The sequence below is a fragment of the Meles meles genome, chromosome 6 (assembly GCF_922984935.1).
Source record: "Meles meles chromosome 6, mMelMel3.1 paternal haplotype, whole genome shotgun sequence".
NCBI classification, from domain to species: domain Eukaryota; kingdom Metazoa; phylum Chordata; class Mammalia; order Carnivora; family Mustelidae; genus Meles; species Meles meles.
Window position 1 is genome coordinate 52,431,405 of NC_060071.1, and position 17,978 is coordinate 52,449,382.

The window sequence follows — 17,978 nt, forward strand, 5'->3', positions numbered from 1 at the left end:
GTCGCGGAGACCCGGGTTCGAATCCCAGTTCTGCCCATTGCCCTGTGGTAGCTTGGGTGGGTTACTTCATCTCACTCTGATCCTCACTTTTTCAGCGTGAACTGAGCATGGCCACGCCTCCCTCACCAGGCCATTGTGGGAAGTGAGTTTGACACAGCACTTCCCAAAGGTCCCCAGTGATGAGAATCCTCTGGGTACTTGTTAACACACACATTCCCGGCCTCGATCCAGAGCTACTGAACTAAAATTCCCAGGGGGTGAGGCCTGGCCGTCTGAACAGCCCCAGGGATTCTTATCAGGGACATTCGGGAAAACACCAGGCTGATTTCTAGAAGGCATTTATTGTTGCGTCTGGCACTAAGCGGCTAATATTTATCGAGAATTTGTATGTGTTCAGTCTTCAAAATGGGGTAAGAATGACTCTACCTGATGAGAAACAAGCAAAACGATGTATGATGTCCAACAGACAAGTTTGAAATATATGCTGGTGTCTTCACTCCGTCGTAGTGGGTCAGGACTTTTCCAGGCTGAGACGGAATGATCCAGAGGCTCTCTCCAAGGGATGTGTGTGCCTCTACAACTCCAGGTCTCCGACTTCCCAGCCCCAAAGCTCCAATAGGAAGTTTCTCACTTTCCAAATTCCAAGGACCAAGCTTCATTTAACCAGATTGTGTTCCAGGCCCTTCCTTGTACCGGTCACTGTGGTCTAAGTTCAGAATACACTGATTGGCCAGGACTGGGTCATCCCGGGAACTGGAGAGGGTAGTCCCACCTGAACCTCAGGTTCCATATCCATGTGAGTCCCTCTGGGGGACCCCAGAGTGTTGTTGCCAGACCCAACTCTATAGATATCTCCTACATCAGTTTCCTGTCACTGTTAGTAGCAAGGCTACACATGTCCCCTCAGGTTGGAGTCTTTCTCGTCTCTCCCCTGCATACACATGGCCCGCCAGATTTGGTCTGACCTGCTCTCCTCCGTGGCACCATCTCCCACCCTCTCCTTGGCCCTGTTCACTCATCCTGGGGCCCAGCCTACCACAGGGGCCTATCTAAGGGCTGGTGCAAGGATTCAGGGCCACCATTGTGCAAAGCTGCTTCTTAGGGACCCACAGTGGGAATCCTTCCAACCACGAACAATGAGGTTCTGAACAAGGATAAAAACAGCCTTTGCAAGTCAGCAAATGAGAAAAACGGAACTGCTCATCACCGTCTCCCCACCCCTTCCCTCATGCCTGGCTCTTTTAACACAGTGGATAAGAATGGGGTCTCTCATGTCAGGATGTAAGTTTGAGGCTTAACTGCCACTGACTAGCCGGGCTAGTTGTCTCCTCCTTGAACTCTGACTCTACAAGATCTATGCAAGGATTCAGGGAGACCATGGATATAAAGCGCACGGCACGGGGCAGCTCATAATCTAGAATCATCACCGTCATTATTCTCTTTCCAAGGACTGTTCTCCATCAGGAAATGTGCACGGGTTCCCTGGATAATCAACGGGAGACACAATGGGGAAGCCACCCCCACTGCCCACCAACACACACACACACACCGTGCATCTTTAAAAAACATAGGATGCTCTCCAAAGCCACACGGAACCCACGATGCGCCGTGGCACTTGCTACATCCTATCGGCCAAAGGCCCGGCTTTTCTTCCCGGGAGATGCTATCCTACTTCCCATAGTAGCGGGCCTCCCTGCGACCACAGTGACGTTGTGGGTTTGAGACAGCCGCCCGGGAACAGGGGTCCTGCTTTCCAGGTTGGGGTCTGCCACTGCCTTGCCATGTGACCTTGGGCCCATCACTCACGCCCCCTGGTTTTGGTTTCCTCTTCCATCCAATGGGACTATTGATGACCGGGTGATTTCTAACAGTCCTTCCCTCTCAAGGGTCCATGCAATGGTATATGCCAGCACTCAAGATCTGCCTGCCGCACCCTCATGGTGGAGGGGAGGAACTGCATGAACACGGCTGGCCCATACGGGTGGTCCCAGCTTGGGGGAGGAGGTTGCTGGCACTTGGGGGTAAGGAAAGAGGGCTGACTCTGGAAGCAAACCTCCATAGCTTATTACTGGTGCTGCTTGCTGCTCTTTTCCAGCTGCAGGACCTTGGGCTGATCCCTCTGAGCCACCGGTAGAACAAGGAGAATGGCATTTCCCTAGGTGACTGTGAGGATTCTGTAAAATGAATGAGATGCTGCAGATAAAGCCTGGCACCAGGTACACAGCCAGTTCGATAGATCGGCTTTTCCTGCCTCTCCCCCTTGCACTGAGCTTCCTCGTCTTCCTTGCCACTCATGAAATGGAAATGGTCCCAACAGACCGGGTTTCAGGCCGGCTCCATCGCTTCTTACCTCCCTGTCACTTGACTTCAGTTTCCCTCATCTGTAAAATGGGCACAGCAATCCCTTTCCTCGAGGATTGATGTGAAGGCGTTGTATGACTGATAGCCTGTTCTCTTAATCCCATCAGCATTAACCTGTTCATCACCATCCATTATGTTTTATAGCACTTATGTCCACATCCACCAGTCGACTAAACCCTAAAGCCTCCACAGGAGTCAGGGGCTGAGTCTGCCAGTCTCTTGATTCCACCCCACCCCTGTTCTTTTCCTGGCTCATCTTTGCCGCCCCAGGGTAGAGCACAGCACCTGGCCCTGGGAAGCCTTCTCTTCATCCTACACCCAGAGCCAGAGGATGTCCGTGCCAAAGAAAAGGACAGCAGGTACCAGGGTACCACCCAGGAGATGCGGTGCATCATTCTCCCCCCAAGAAGCACCTTATTCTGTGGGAGCCGCACAGAACTAGCCCCCGCTGTGGGGTTCAAGGCTGTAGGGCTGAGAATGAACGTATGTGTATGTGCATTCACTACCACAGTCCATTGGTAAAGCCCTTCTGGAAAACACAGAACCTTGCACCTAAGCCTCAGCAATGTCAACTCTTGTTCAAGGACCCTACTTTTAAGCATTTGTACTAAAAAAATCCACAAATGTGTAACATCAGAACACTCGCTGTCGTGAGAAGTGGGAAATAACCCAAATGTTTCTCCAGCCACGTGGTTAGCATTCAGCAAGTCAGAACAGTGAACAGACTGCTACATCGCCATTGAAGACACAGGCTTTTGAACTCTTCAGAGATAAGAGAAATGACCATCATCACGGTAAGTCAAAAAGGAGTAAGTCTGTTTTATACGTTCCTGAGATCTTCCAGCACATGTCCTTTCTCCAGAGTCTGAACAAAACCGTAAAAGAGAATTCAAAATAAGGTCTCAAAATTGGCCTAACAAAATTTTTGGTGATCATTTTGGTGTTTGAGTAAGTTTTTGTATCTTTACATCTTTTTGCGTTTTTATGCTGATGATGAAACTCTCAACGAGGACAGCACACCACCCAACCCTGTTTTGGGAGCCAAGGCATCCAAAACTCAGGGATCAGGTTACCTGCCCTGGAAAGAAGCTATCTGATCAGATAACCTGTGCTAAGCTTCCCTCCCCCGCCCCATCAGCTAGCAGCTTATCTGGAATGCATCTTAGAAAGACTGAGGACCCTGTTGGACTCAAAGAAGCCACCCCCAAAAAAATTGTATAAAAAGATTTATTGAAATTTATCAATGACAAACAGACATAAAACTCAAAAGTTTGGCTCTTCTGAGGGGGAGGAGAGAAACCGGTGCAGATGTTCTTTTATACAGATGAAACACGGGCTAGGAAATCACATGTCACTTCTAAAGCAATCCAGAAGAGGGACATGAAAGCAAACCTGTACATTCACCAGGAATTTGCAGTCATTTCAGATTTCCACTAGGTAAGAAAATACAATTTTGCGTTAGTTTTTCCGTGCTCGGGTGTATGAAAAAAAAAACCCAGCCGACATGCAGCAGCGCCTCCTGTGCTCAGGTCTGTAAAAATGGTCTAAGCACAGAAGTACACGTGGAGGAATTCTCTTGTCATTTTCATAAAACAAAGCGTTCTAATATTTTACAGAACAAGATAGGACAGGTTTTTTTTTTGTTGTTTTGTTTTTTTAAATCTTTTAAAGAGGTTGACGTTTGAGGGTTTGCTTCTTCTCTTTTAATTAGAATTAACCAACTCCATTTTACTCCTAACTCCTAAGCCTGCTGATTTCAGCTCTCTGCCTCCTAACTCTGAAGAGTGACCTCAGAGTCTTCTTCCGAGAGCAAAGCCCACCACCATCTGTGAAGGAGGAAAGAAATGAGAGACGGGGAATGTCCCCCAGCCAGTGCCAAAATACGCCTTTCGGTTGCTATTTACAAACCAGGGCGTTGGATGCCTCTAGAAGGCCCAAGAAATGCAGGAAATCATGGGAACCCGAACAAGAGGTAAGATGCCGGCTGGTGCTCAGCCCCTCCCGGGCTTTTGAGAAACCAAAAACGGAGGCCAGCCATGACCTTCCAACCCATTCCAGAGACTTGGGAAATACCAGGAAGTGTGAGAGCCCTCCAAACCGTCCTCTTTGAGAGTAAGGAACAAATGCTCACTCGGTGTGTACTCAGCTATTGCATTTATAGGGACAAAACCAGACACAAAGAAAAAGTAGGGGAAAAAAATAAAGAGTGGCAGTAAAAATAGTATTTTATTCCACCCCCTCCCGCCCTCCCTCCCCCCCAACAACCCCCAGTACACTTTTCCCCTCTCGTTCCCACAGCAACGTTACAATCAGAAAAAAATAAGTTTCGGGGGGCAGGATTTCGGGGGGGTGGTAATGGGTAAAAACAGTCAAATCACAATAGGAATTTTTCAAAATAGGTTATTCCACTTAGTCGTCATCTTCTCCCTCATCTTCAGGTTCTCGTTTTCGCTTCTGACCCCTTTCTTCTTCTGGAAGAGGAAGGAAAAGGCATTTAGGTTAAAACATTGATCCTGCCTCTTACTCAACCCACCTGCCGGGAAACCAGGGGACCACGCATCTGGGAAGCTTTGCCGCCCCTGGCAAATCTGAGACGGGGAATCTGCCAAGATAGGGAGGCCCCAGGAGCCTCAGGCGGGCGGGTTCTACCCTTGGTTTGGTCCCCTGTGCCTTTGCAGTCTACTCTGCCAAATGAGGGGGCCAGGCCGCTACCCGCCGAGAGTAAAAAGGCTGCCATACCACCAACTTCTTCTTCGTCTTCTTCATCATCTACTTCCCCGTCGTTATAACCCTCTTCATCCTCCTAGGAGAGAAGATGGACAGCGGACATTAGGGGTGCCTCCGGCCCAGGGACATGCTGAGGAAGGCACTTCCCTAGACCGTGGGAGCAAAAAAGTGGAGGCTGCCCTGCCTCTCAGAGCCCCACAAGAACCTGTCACCTCAGGATGGATCCAGAGCAGAGGTCCCTTTGCCTCAAGGAGCCCATCAAGAATCTGACAAAGCCCGGAACCCCTTCTCCAGAAAATACCCGCACCACACACAGGAGCTGCAAACCCAGGCTCAGAATTTCTGACCCCGAGTCCCTGTAACTCAGGCACGCCTTCCTGCGTGTGTGCTCTCCGGAGAAAAAGCTCCCCACGCCAACTCGGTCCTGCAAAGCCAGCCAGCTTTTCGTTTGGCTTCAGAACAGTTCTGCCTTCGAGGGAAGACCCCAGTTTTAGCAAATCCAGATTCCGTGGGCAAGCTCAACCTCGCCCTACCCAGCCCGTCTACCACTCTGCACACGTGGATCCATTGGAGGGGAGGGCAAAGGCCCCCTAAGGATAGCATTCCCAGATCCTTCAGAGTCAGCAAGGTGTGCAGACTCATTCTCAACACAGGACCACCGCCTTATGCTGTTCCACAGTCCCCCGCTAGTCGAATGTCTGCAGGTCAAACACCATTCCTAAAGCATCAGGCAACCCGTTGTTTAAAAAGAACTTGGTGGGGGCGCCTGGGTGGCTCAGTGGGTTAAAGCCTCTGCCTTCAGCTCAGGTCATGATCGCAGGGTCCTGTGATCGAGCCCCACATCGGGCTCTCTGCTCGGTGGGGAGCCTGCTTCCCCCCCCACCACCTCTCTGCCTACTTGTGATCTCTGTCAAATAAATAAATAAAATAAAATCTTTTTTTTTTTTTAAGATTTTCTTTATTTATTTGACAGAGAGAGATCACAAGTAGGCAGAGAGGCAGGCAGAGAGAGAAGGGGAAGCAGGCTCCCCCCCAAGCAGAGAGCCCGATGTGAGGCTTGATCCCAGGACCCTGAGATCATGACCTGAGCCGAAGGCAGAGGCTTTAACCCACTGAGTCACCCAGGTGCCCAATAAAATAAAATCTTTAAAAAAAAAAAAGAACTTGGTGATAGACTTTTTGTCAAGGGAATTATCCTTTTATAATGTCACCAAATAGTTCTTTCATCAGTCTGTTTGCTAAGACTTTTTTTTTTTTTTTTTGGTCTGTGTATAAGCTCTCCTTCGCTAGAAACTGGGACTCTGCAGATGGTCAATGAGATTACCAAAAAACAAAACAAAACAAAAAAACACACCAAAAACAACAAAAACAAAACACAACAAAAAAAACCCCAACACCCCACCCCTCAAAGAAACCCCTGCACACTGTGTCTCCTGTGACAGGAAGTGCAAGATGAGAAATCCATTAGCCAACCAGACCTACTGCCCTGTCCTGGGGGGACCTGTTTCTCTAAGTCTTTATTTTTTTAAAAAAAAGTGCAATATTCTTTAGAACTGAGCCTAGTGGCCCACACTTAGGGAGAAGGGAAACTCAGCAGCTGAACAAGACAGGAACCAGGCTGATCACAGTGGCTTTTTTCTGTTTGCCTTGACTGGACTCTCCCAAGCGTGGGGGTGGGTGGAGATCCAGCCCAAGCGGGTCTGTGTGTGGCAGGCAGGTGTCTGCACTCTTAATAGATAGAGACAGCAAATCAGGGTGGGGGGGGGGTGGAGGGCTGGGAGAGAGGCATGTAACTTGTTTGTGCTCTTGTCACTTTAAGCCTCTCGAGGTCTAACCTTTGTAATTAGCAGAGCTGACTTAGAATTCCAAACAAGTCATGAACATGATCTGCTAGAGGGAGACTCCAAGCATCCAAACACAAGATCTAGCACACAGAACCGAGAATCCTGAAGGGTGTAAAGGCCTAAAGCAGTAAGTGGTCAAACACTGTTCTCGAGTTATTACTTACAAATTATTATATCCTCTTAAGAATTCACTGAGTCGATCCCTATTAACAACCCAGATGCAAAACAATACCTATCTGACAGATGAGGAAAGAGTCTCAGAAAGGTTAAGGAACGTATCCAGGGACACACAGCCAGCAAGTGGCAGAGCTGGGCTCACCCCCCCGACCCCCCAGACTGGGCTGTATTAACTCTCACAGACATGCATAGGTCTTGTTAAGAAACTGGGGGCGAGTCAGGGTGTCAGCATAACAGCATTATTTCCACATGCGCCAGGGACCCTGGTCACTGTCATTTGGCACCCAGCAGTGTCTTACCCTACTTCTGGCTCAAGGTAGTCTTTGGTTTTCCCTAGCAGACTCTAAGCACTGAGTAAATACCTGAATTAATATACAACTGCGAAGAGGCAGTAAGTCAGCTGGACCCTCGGAGATGGCGCCCCTGCCCAGCCCCTTACCTCCTCTTCTCCACTCACGTCCTCCTCTTCTCCTTCCTCCTCCTCCTCTTCATCCTCCTCATCCTCCACTACCTGAGCATCTTCATCATACTCTTCCTCTGTGTGGCAGAAACGGGGACAGGGGAACTGGGGGTGAGCTGGTTTCCCTCACAGCACAAACCCAGGCTCGTGGGCCCTGCACAGGCGGGACGGTCCTCGGTGGGGCCCAGGACCCTCTCACACCCACCGGCGCCCACAGCAGGGATGCTCCAATATGACTCAACACATCCGGAAGTAATCCAAAAGACAAGCTCTCCTCCCAGGTTTTACAAAAGCAGAGATCCCTTGTGGAGACTGAGACCACAGAGAACTTGCTGGATCAAAGGACCAAGTCACAGGGCTTATAGAAGCCAAGATGCTGATTCACTTGGAAAGACCATCTACCAAACTCCTGGCTTTAAAGGTGAAAATCTGAGTCCTTGAGGGGAGAAGTGACTTGTTCAAGGTCACTCATCAAGTTAGCCATGGAGGTGGGCCTAGAAACCTGGGCCCTTCCCACTCACTGTGTGAGTATCTTGCAAAACACTCCAACCTAACAAGGAAAAACAAAAAATCTTGTGTGTGAATTATGGGCCAAATGTCTCCTTTCTCATGGTTACTGTGGCCATGAAGCCCTCCAGGGAGGCTGCACTGTGTTAGCACATGCGAAGGGGACAGCGGGAGGTGGCCCTCTCTTTTCTTCCTTCCTTCCTCCCTGTAGGCCCTGCTGGCTCACACTCACCCTCACCTCACTACCAGGGTGCTCAGCACGCCCCTGGCAAGCCTCCTCCACCTCCCAGCCCCCCCCTTACCCCCATGCACCGGCACCCTGCAGGTCCTGTGTCCTACAGCCACCAGGGGGCTCCACACCCTCTCCAGCTCCTGCTCTCCTCTCCACTAGGGAGACCTAGATGAATGGGACCCTCAGGACACACCCCATCTTCCCCACTACTGGGGGGTGGGAACTGAGCCCAGGGGCATACTATAGGATCTCATTCCAGGGGCCTCTGGAAAAAGAAGAAAAACCTGAGGGGAGGGTTCAGTGTTAGATGCTTCTCAAGTCGTTACGATGCCATCAGGTAGCCTCAGGATGCTTCTCTGCGGTTCTGTACCCGGTGAGCAAGATCAGGGACCGTGGTTAACAAAGCACCCCCCCTTCCCTCCACAGCTGTGGAAAGGAGACCACCAGCCTGCCCCTGTCCACCCCCCCAGCACCCACCGTCCTCATCCTCCTCATCGTCATCCAGGCCCTCCACATAGCCCTCGGCGTCCGAGTCGGGGGCCTCCTTGTCGTCCCGGTCGTAGCCATCGAGATACGTGAGCTGCGGGAGGAGCTTGAACACGTTTTCTCGGTAGTCGTTCAGGTTGGTTACCTCACAATTGAAAAGGTCTAAGCTCTTGAGGTTTTCTAACTTTTTCTACAAGCAGAAAGATGAAGTTCAACAGTGAGTGATCTGTGGCAGGACGGGAGGGGAGGGGGCAAACAACCCAGGGAAACAGCTGGAGAAAATGGCTTTGCTCTGCCCAGCCTAGTCACTGGTGGTTGGACCTCGGTTCCCGCCACTGGAAGGCCCCGCCTAGGGCCTGTGAAGCCTCATCCAATGGCAACAAAGTCTGCAAGTACGGCTTTGGCCCCATCAGTGACTGGCTTCAAATTAAGCTGGGGCTCCCCCTGGGGCTCCAGCCAAGAGCTTTGCTGCTGTCCCCGTGACTGGGGAGCCAGAGGGAAACGGGAAAGGTGGCACAAACTAACGAGGTCTATTAGTAATGATGGTGAGGACGATGGCCATCAACACAGCATACCAGGTAGCAGTGATTCAGTTTATCCTCACAGCCCTGATAAGGCAGAAGTGATTACTAGTCCAGCAGCTCTCAAGATATGAGGAGTGAGAAGTCATTCTCAGCAGGTCAAGGGCAGGGAGGGCGTGGTCTGGGCCGGGGGTGGGGGGGGGTTGGGGACGACACACGACCCCAGCATCCTCTCATCCCACAGAGGGGAGCACAGCGCATCACTCCCACTGGTCACCAAGGAGAAGCTACAGAAACGCACGTGGTCTGTGCAGGGAGAATAGGGTGTGTTTTTGTGTGTGCGCGTCTGTGTGTGCCTAGGTCTGACCTTTAATGGTAACCGAATCACAATGATTTATATACACACACACTTGGTCTCCATACCTGTCTCCCCAAACACACATATACAGAACTTCAAAGATTTTCCTATGAAATCATTAAATCAGGGCTTCCAAGTAGATCAAAATAGTTTTGCTTTGCTCTAGGAGGTCGGCGGAAGACCTGAAAAGAAGGGCTATGGGAAGCGTATCTCTTAGCGGCCTCCATGCCACTGACGGGAATAGTCTGAGCTTAACGAAGAAGGACCAGCTTCTGCCATGCTGGCCCATCAAGCTGCCCCTCGAGCGTCCAGAGTGTGAGGGGTGCTCTGTGCACAAGAACCTACAAACCCAAACTGAGCGATGCCCCAACTTCTCCTAATACGGCAAAGCTGGCAAAACAGCCTCACGACCTCGCCCTATTCTGAGGTGTGTGGCTTGCGGGACGGTTCCTATGTGTATGTTTACAGCAAATGTGCTCATCTGATGCAACATTATTTCTGTTTCAAGAACGCTGTTAATCAATGACACAGCTGAAATCAGGGGAACACAATCCTTCAGACGCAGTAACGCAGACACTGTTGTTCTGACCCAGCCTTGCCCCTTCCTGGCAAGTAAATCCATGAAGAGTGAGGCGGGTTCAGCTGTATGAAGATGAGGCCCCGGTCACCATCACACCGAGGACTGGAGACCCAGGGTCAGTCACCCTCCTCTGTGCCCCTCAAGAGAGTAAGGCCGGCATTGAGGCTTTCATCCTATACCATCCGTGCCATCCAGGGCGCCGTCCCACCATTCGAAGGTACCAGCCTCAGGCCAGCCATTGGAGGAGAAAACAAGTGGCCAACTCCAGGGGCAGCAGAATTCCCGATGGTTCCTCCCTCCCCAACGAGGGACGAGGACTCATGCTCTAAGAAATGACAGCTTGGGTTTCCAAAGCTGAGCAGAAGCTGTACGAAGGAAAGCACCGAGGCGAGAGTCAGAACCCACCCTTGCCCCCCGACCGCCACTCAGGCTGTGTGACCTGGCTCAAGCCACTGAGTGTCTCCAGGCTTCCGTTTCTCTACGGACCAAGCAGAAATGAGCTCCAACTCTACCTTGTGGCCCGTGACAAGAGTCAAATGAAGTAAGATACATGGGGCGAGGCGGGGGAACGACAGAAAAACAACACTCTACAAAGGTAAAAGTAGTAGTCCCTGATACCAATCCCTCCCACCTCCCACCCTGTGGAGGGGAAGGACCCAAATGACTCACCAGTGGCTCTATTGTGCTGAGGTCTTTAATTTTGTTGCCACTTAAATTTAGATGCGTGAGGTTCGGACACTTTTCTGCCAATACTTCCAGGCCCCCTGAGATTCTGTTATCGCTTAGTTCAAGCTAAACAGGGCAGGGAGGGGAAAGGAGGAAAGAGCTGGTAAAATGAAGGCCAAGGGCCCAGAGCGCTCCGCCCCCCGCAGACAGGTGAGGGGCAAGTCAGCACACTCGCCCGGCTCCCCGCTCCGTTCCGCTCCGCTCCCCAAGCACAGAGTAACGACCCCCTCCTCCCTGCCCACACACACTCCTACACCCTATTTACCTTCTTAAGTTTGTTTAACTTTGGTAAGTTTGCGACTGAGGTGAGGCCTACGTTGATTGTACTTAAGAACTCCAGTTCCTCGAATTCATCTGTGAGGCCTTCAATTTTGCCTTCGATCGACCGGCAGTTGTCCAGGACAAGCTCTTTCACCTGCAAAGGGAAGGCCAGAGGGAATGGAGGGGCGGACTCGGGGCTGGGGTCAGGCCTCCTCAGGAGGACGGGGAGACAGGTGCTTCAGTGTGATGTGTTGGTGGCACCCACCTGCCTCTCCAGGAGCAGGCCACCGCCAACACCCACCCCGGGCTCCCCACCCCTACCTGAACCGAGGGCAGGGAGGGCTGTGGGGGGGGACATACTCCGGAAAGGAGCTTGGTCTGGACCACAGTGACACACTCAGTAATCCCTGGTGGTCTCGTTCCAACCCCACTGCCACACTCCTCCCAAACTCCCGTTAAAAATCAGCCACCACAGTCTCCAGCTTCCCGTCAGCACCAGCCACTCGCATGGCCCCATGGCCTCAGCCTGTCCACCTCCCCAGGCCAGCTACCTTCCTTCCCATCCTCAGGCCCCACCTTCCTCCACCTCTGTGCGCCTGTGACCCTCTGCGTGCGGATGGGTCCCCAGACACACGCGGCCGCTCACTCCCACCAGCTTGCCCGCCAGAGCCCGCCCACGAGGTCTGGTGCTTGTCACCATGGTCACCGGCACGGCCTGGCCCAGGGTAGGGGCAGCAGACTCTATTCCGCAGACCAGCCACAGGACTTCCTGTAATGATGGACGCCTCCTGCTCTGCCCATGAAAGGAGTCACTGGCCACTGCAACATGGCTGGGGAGAACGAAGGACCGAGTTTTCCATTTTCCTTAATTTAAGTGTAAAAAGATACTATTTACAGTTACCACATTAGGTAGAGCCTCGCTAGGCCCTGCTCTTCACAGGGCCCGGAGAGTAGACGTGAAACCCCCCAAAGTGACAGGCTGAGGTCATCAAAGAACAGAAGTCGGTCTTTGGGAAGCACCTCTGTGACCCTATGCCTTCTTTAGAACTCCCTGGAGGCGATGTTGCCAGGGTAGTTATGTTTTCCTCGTTTCTATTCTTACCCAAATTTGGGTCCAAATCCTTTCTAGGCATGTAAAAGTCCGATAAAAAGCCATGTCTCGGGGCGCCTGGGTGGCTCAGTGGGTTAAAGCCTCTGCCTTCGGCTCAGGTCATGATCTCAGGGTCCTGGGATGGAGCCCCGCATCAGGTTCTCTGCTCAGCAGGGAGCCTGCTTCCCCCTCTCTCTGCCTGCCTCTCTGCCTGTCAAATAAATAAATAAAAATCTTACAAAAAAAAAAAAAAAAAAAAGCCATGTCTCACTGGGTTGCTAAAAGGCAGATGTGGCTGAAGGTGATTCTAGGCTCCAGGACAGATGGGAGGGAGACAAGCTGAAAAGAGTGATCCAGTCCGGGGCCTGAATGACCCCGGGGAGTCAGCAAGGGAGGCCAGGGTGTCCTGCCCTCCAGGCAGAGGTCTGTGGTTACCCACTCCTGTCCTGCAGTCCAGCTGCTCCCTGGCCACGCAGGGCCGGCAGGCCCCGTAACGGTGACTCCTCCTGGCTGCACCCAGTGTTCGACACCTGCCTGCTCGCTAGAGCCTCAGGGAAACCTGCATCCAGGTGGCTGGTATGCTGCCGGCCTGGGACGTCCACCCACATGTTACTTGTCTCGGATGGGTCACATGGCATCAGACAGTACAGTCTAGTTCTTCTCAATAGCAGTTCCATATGGCCCAAAGGGTCATGCCAGCCCCTCAGAGCCTTTTTTTCTCCTGGATAAGCGGACCAATTTGCTTAGACCTTCCTGCTGGGCCCGGGACGACCCGCTTGCCACAGTCCCCAGAGGGAAGCTTGGGGGAATAGAGTCCGCAGTGGGCTTGCCATGCTTCTTCTCAGCCCACCTCTGCCCCGCCTTCCGCCTCCTTGGTGCAGAGAGGTGGTAGGCTCAGCCCAGGACAGCAGCACAGTTTGCCAGGAGGGGCTGAAGCCAGGCGCAGAAGCTCCTTCCCAGAGCTGACCCATTCTGGGCCCAGGAACTGGCCGCCAAGGCCCGCCTTTCCCTTGGATTTGGGATGGGAGAAATTAAGTCCTTTTCCACTCCCTCAGTCCCCAGGAGAGGCCAGATGTCCAGGTCAAGCCACCTTCTCAAGGTCACTGGCGAGAGCGGCTGGGAATAAATCCTATGAGGCCTTCTACCCCAGGGCAGGAAATCAGTGTAGAGCCAGGAAGCCTGCCCTTAGGGGAGCAGGGCCAACGGAGGGAGAGCCACCGTGCTGGGGGAGGGAAGGCCCCCCACCTCTGCGGTACTGGAGCCACAGGGCCCACAGTCTTCAGAAGGCGCTGCGGATTCTTGAAGCTCCACCAGAGAAAGACAAATATGAGAAGGGATTCCAGCCCAGCCTCAAAGATTTCAGACGTGTGGTTTTTTCCAGACGGGTCAAGGGCTTCTCCTCTTAACAGCCATAAGCCAAGGAAAAGAAGGTCTTAGAGATTGGGGGAGGTGGTGCTGGGAATCGGGGGAATTCTTCCCTGGAAGCTGCCTGGGAATTCTACAGACAGACCCAGGGTCCCAGTCCCAACTTCCACCACCACGACCAACGGTGGAGACATTCCTCTCGAGGACAATACATAAGCTGCTACCACCAATGTTTTTATTCCTAGTAACAATCAGATCTTTCCTGAGCCCTCAACAGGTACCCTCAATGCGCTTCGCCTGCACCAGCTCACCTATTCCTCACCACCGCTCTCTGGGGGGAGTCTCCCGTCTCACCCCAGAACCACTGACCCTTAAGTCCCAGGAATGGACAGCACCACGCTGGTCAGTGCTGGCTCCTGATGGTTTCTCAGACCTTCCCAATTGTGAGGTGCAAGTTCTCTCAGAACCACCTCAACTCTCCAAGCTCCCCTGACACCCTTCTTCTAAGGGTTCCACCAGCAGGATGGGGGCCAGTCCCAGCAGTCCCCGCCGCCGCTAAACTTCCTCCATAACCAAAACAAACCCCAAGCCAGCCCTCATTCAGATGAGGCTGCAACCAGGGAGCAAGGATGTGGAGAGGCGTTGGGGGAGTAGGAAGAGCCCCCCTCCCCAGCCATTTGGGCAGGCCCCCTGCTGTCTGGTCCCAGGAGGCCCTTCCAGGTCAGGTCCATGGGGCCTCTGGGACCCCCACCAGTTTTTGCATTTCCTTCCTGGCAGGGGGTTTCAGCAGTGTTTGGGGCAAGATCAAAGAGGTGAGAGAGGGGCAAGGCTTAGACCTGGAGGCTTCTGAGATCACCAAAAAGCCCAAACTGCGAGGGGGAAACCCACTGCTGCTTTGGGGAGTGACTGTCACTTTGGAGATGGCAGGTAAGCTCCCTGTGAAGTATCTGAAATGGACTGAACAGGAAAGAACAAAAACACCAGCCCAACAGCCTGGAGTCATCCCATGCACCCCCTCCTGTCCCTCGGACTCCGTGGAAGGCTGCCCTTTCCTAGAGCTCTGGGACAGGCTCACATGTTTCCAAACCCGCAACCAGCCCCAACACGCCTCAGACCCACTCCGAGCTCCTGCTCCAGTCCCAACCCACTTCCTCCCTGGCTGTGCGGCGAATGGCTGTGCGGCGAACGCCGCTGCAGACCCTTCCAAGCAAAGAGCGTGTCCCTTTTACATCCAGGGTGTGTTCTGCTTAAAAAAGGAAAAAAAAAATTAAGGTCCACGTCCCCCTGCCAAATCCTGGGTGTGAGCTAAGTGCAAAGTTAAAATTAAACTGAAAATTTGTACTTTGGGTTTAGATTCTCTCCCAACTCCACTGGCCCTTTAAAAATATCTGAATGTGGTTACTCTCTCTCCAGCCCAACCACTGACTTCCTCCGCTGGTGTCAGAAGCTTTTCAAACACCCATGGAAAGAAGTACTCGGGACTCTATGCTTCACCCCTCAGGTGTCAGCACCCCCCAGGGGTCTGTATATTCATCCTCGGCCCCAACTGAGAGGTCGGGGCGGGATGGGGGCAATGAGGCTTCCCAAGGAATCAGACTGTCCGGGCTCCGGTATTTCCTGAAAAACTTGTCCCCAAAGCAAGGACACAGCAATCGCTTCTCACCAATGGGAGCGGAACCCTCGGTGATAAACACAAACACATTATTACTCTAAGGAACAGCCCGCTGCTTGTTTCCAAACTGTGAAATCTTGTCTTCACAGTTCTCTCAAATTCGATCATTTCCTCTCTATTCTCTACACCGCAGTCCTGGTCACGGTCATCTAAGTCACTCCAAGTGTGTTTCTGCCTCCAAATGGGGTTTCTGTGACAGCGGGGACAACTGGACTACTGGAACATTCAAGTAGCCCAACTCCACCCCGAGCTCTGAGGCTCTGGCTCCGCAGAAAGGGGAGAATGGTATCTGTTTAACCCACGAAGTGCAAACTCCAGCCTAGAAAACATGCCTCCTGGCTTCCTGCCGCTTGGGGGTAAGGGTGGGGGAGAGTCCAAGTTCTTAAACGGACCTAAGGAGGCCCTTCACTAGCCACCTCCCTACCTCCCCCAACTGCAGGGCTCCCCACGTCTCACCCTTGCACCACAAATGCCGTTCAGGCCCCCCTCCCCAGGAAGCCTTCCCCCGCCCAGCTCCGAGCATCCCAGGGCACTGAGGGCAGCTGCCACATGAATCATTTAATCGTGTATTAAGCATCCGATCCTCCCAGAGGTCAGGGACTGTCCTTCCCCCGTAATCAGCCTAGCAGGGGGCGGACACCAGAGCAACTGCTTAACAAACATCCCGGCTACAGTGCCAGACACAGCACTAGGTGTTGCACAGTGAGTCAAACCGCTGTGAAACATACAGTGTAATCAGTCCCACACAGATGGGAATGAACCTGACCTCTTCTAGACAATGTGTCCCCCAGGAGGCAGGCCAACTGCGCACACTCCTCTTGACCTGACCCAGTGCTCTGTACACCGACCTCTTGCCTAGAAGCAGCCCCTCCCTCCGTAAAGTGTGTACCTGTGACATTGTTTTAGAGTAACATGCTGGGGACTCAGAGGCTGCCGTGAGCCACAGTTGGGGTCCTTGCCAGCAGGGGTGTGGTGGCGGCTGGGAGGAGACCGCCATCTGGTAAACAGCTACTGGAGCAGGGTGCCAGGTAGCGGGCCGAAGCAGGGGGACCGAGTGCATTCTTTAAATGCCCAGAGAGGCCAGGCATGCTCAAAGAAGACAGGAGGGACCCACAAAAACCGAGAAAGGGGATGCACTGTATCAAATTCTGGACCGGCTATATAGTTGGCAAGACTTCGTTCAAAATGAAAATTTGAGGCCCACTGCTCAAAAACTGTTAGGAATTCCAGAGACAGCGACAGCACCGCATTAAACCCAAGGGAGGGCCCTTTGAAGCCCAGGGCCCTGTGTGACTGCACAGGTCACACAGGCCCATGATCAGGGGGCCCTGATTTAAACGGACAGCTCAGGCCTAAAACAGAGACCGATGAAGGCCAGAACTAGAGAGAAGGAAGCTCGAGCGAGAACAGCTCTTTGTTTCCAGGACCTCCGCAGGCAATGTGGAGAGGTGGACAGAAGGCAGGCTCTGGAGTCAGACAGACTGGGCTCCAGTCCACATTCTCCACTTGCTGGCTCATCTCACCTCTCCTGAGCTTCCGTTTCCTCCGATGGCAGCAGTGCCCATCACCTAGAGCTGGATTAAGTGAAATAACACACTTAGAGCATCCCTCGCTTGGAAAAAGCCACTTGCCTTCTCCTGGATCCACAGCCACCTCTCCCCACTGTGTCCACAGTCACGGCACGAGAATGGGAACAAAGGGCGGTCGGCACATCTGAGCCACCAAAGCTGTCTCTCATGAAAGGCATGAAGCTTCATGACATTTTGGGGAGTGAAGATGTTACACCCAAAATACACCCCTCTTGACTTTGTATCTACACCTTGTTTTGTTTCTTTTTCTCCCACGTACCTCCAGCCTTGATTGTTTTTCTTTCACTGAGCAAGAATTCAATAAATATGGTGTAGCTTTGGTTTCAACCCTGTCAGTCCCTGACCAATTTAGTTTTCAGGTTCCAGTCTTTCACAGAAGAGGAGACTCAAATCAAATTGACCCCGTGTTTTTTTGGTGCTCATGGGTTTTAAATAGGTCAGCTTTTAAATGGGCCATCCCCTGTTGCAGATTCCATTTCTAGCTAGAAGGCCAAACTGTTTGAGTCACCAAGGCTGAGGGGAAATGAGCTTCTTCCCAAAGGTGTTCAATAGGAGCGACAGATGCTTGTGATTCTGCTTTTCGACCCCCAAATCTCTACTTTTGCTTAACAGTCTGTGGGGCAAAACCTGCAAAAACCAGTCAGGTTCCATGAGGGGAAAGCCAGGCTCTGGGAGAAGAGTCAGACATTTCGAAAGCTGGAAAGGCCTTCGGGATCATCTAGGTCAGTGGCTTTCTGACCACAGCCCACAGTAAAAAATACATTCCTGCCTTGGCTCAGTATACCCATGTGGTGTGTACAGGCACACACATGGAAAAAAAACATACCCAATCACAATGACTATTTTCTATTACATTAAAAAAAATTTTTTTTTTAAAATGTGACCCACAGCTTTTAAAACACTGGTCCAGTTTAGCCCTCTTTTTGCAGAGGAAAAAGCAAGGCCCAGAGTTGGCCCTGGGCCCAGGAAACCCCGAGTGGGGTGGTCCTTCTGCCACGCCATCCCACACCATTTACTCTGAT

The 17,978-nt window shown here is 52.2% G+C and overlaps 1 protein-coding gene across 1 annotated transcript in view; it reads right to left on the reverse strand.

Moving 5' to 3' along the window:
* Positions 1-3,572: 3,572 nt before the first annotated feature.
* ANP32A (acidic nuclear phosphoprotein 32 family member A) overlaps positions 3,573-17,978 on the reverse strand; it is a 38,157-nt gene continuing 23,751 nt past the window's right edge. Inside the window, exons 2-7 of the mRNA XM_046007536.1 lie at positions 11,245-11,394; positions 10,923-11,045; positions 8,786-8,984; positions 7,549-7,646; positions 5,101-5,164; positions 3,573-4,832 (exon numbers count right to left, since the gene is read on the reverse strand). Coding sequence (XP_045863492.1) covers positions 4,771-4,832; positions 5,101-5,164; positions 7,549-7,646; positions 8,786-8,984; positions 10,923-11,045; positions 11,245-11,394 — 696 coding nt within the window. The 3' untranslated portion in view covers positions 3,573-4,770. The remainder of the gene's footprint in view (positions 4,833-5,100; positions 5,165-7,548; positions 7,647-8,785; positions 8,985-10,922; positions 11,046-11,244; positions 11,395-17,978) is intronic.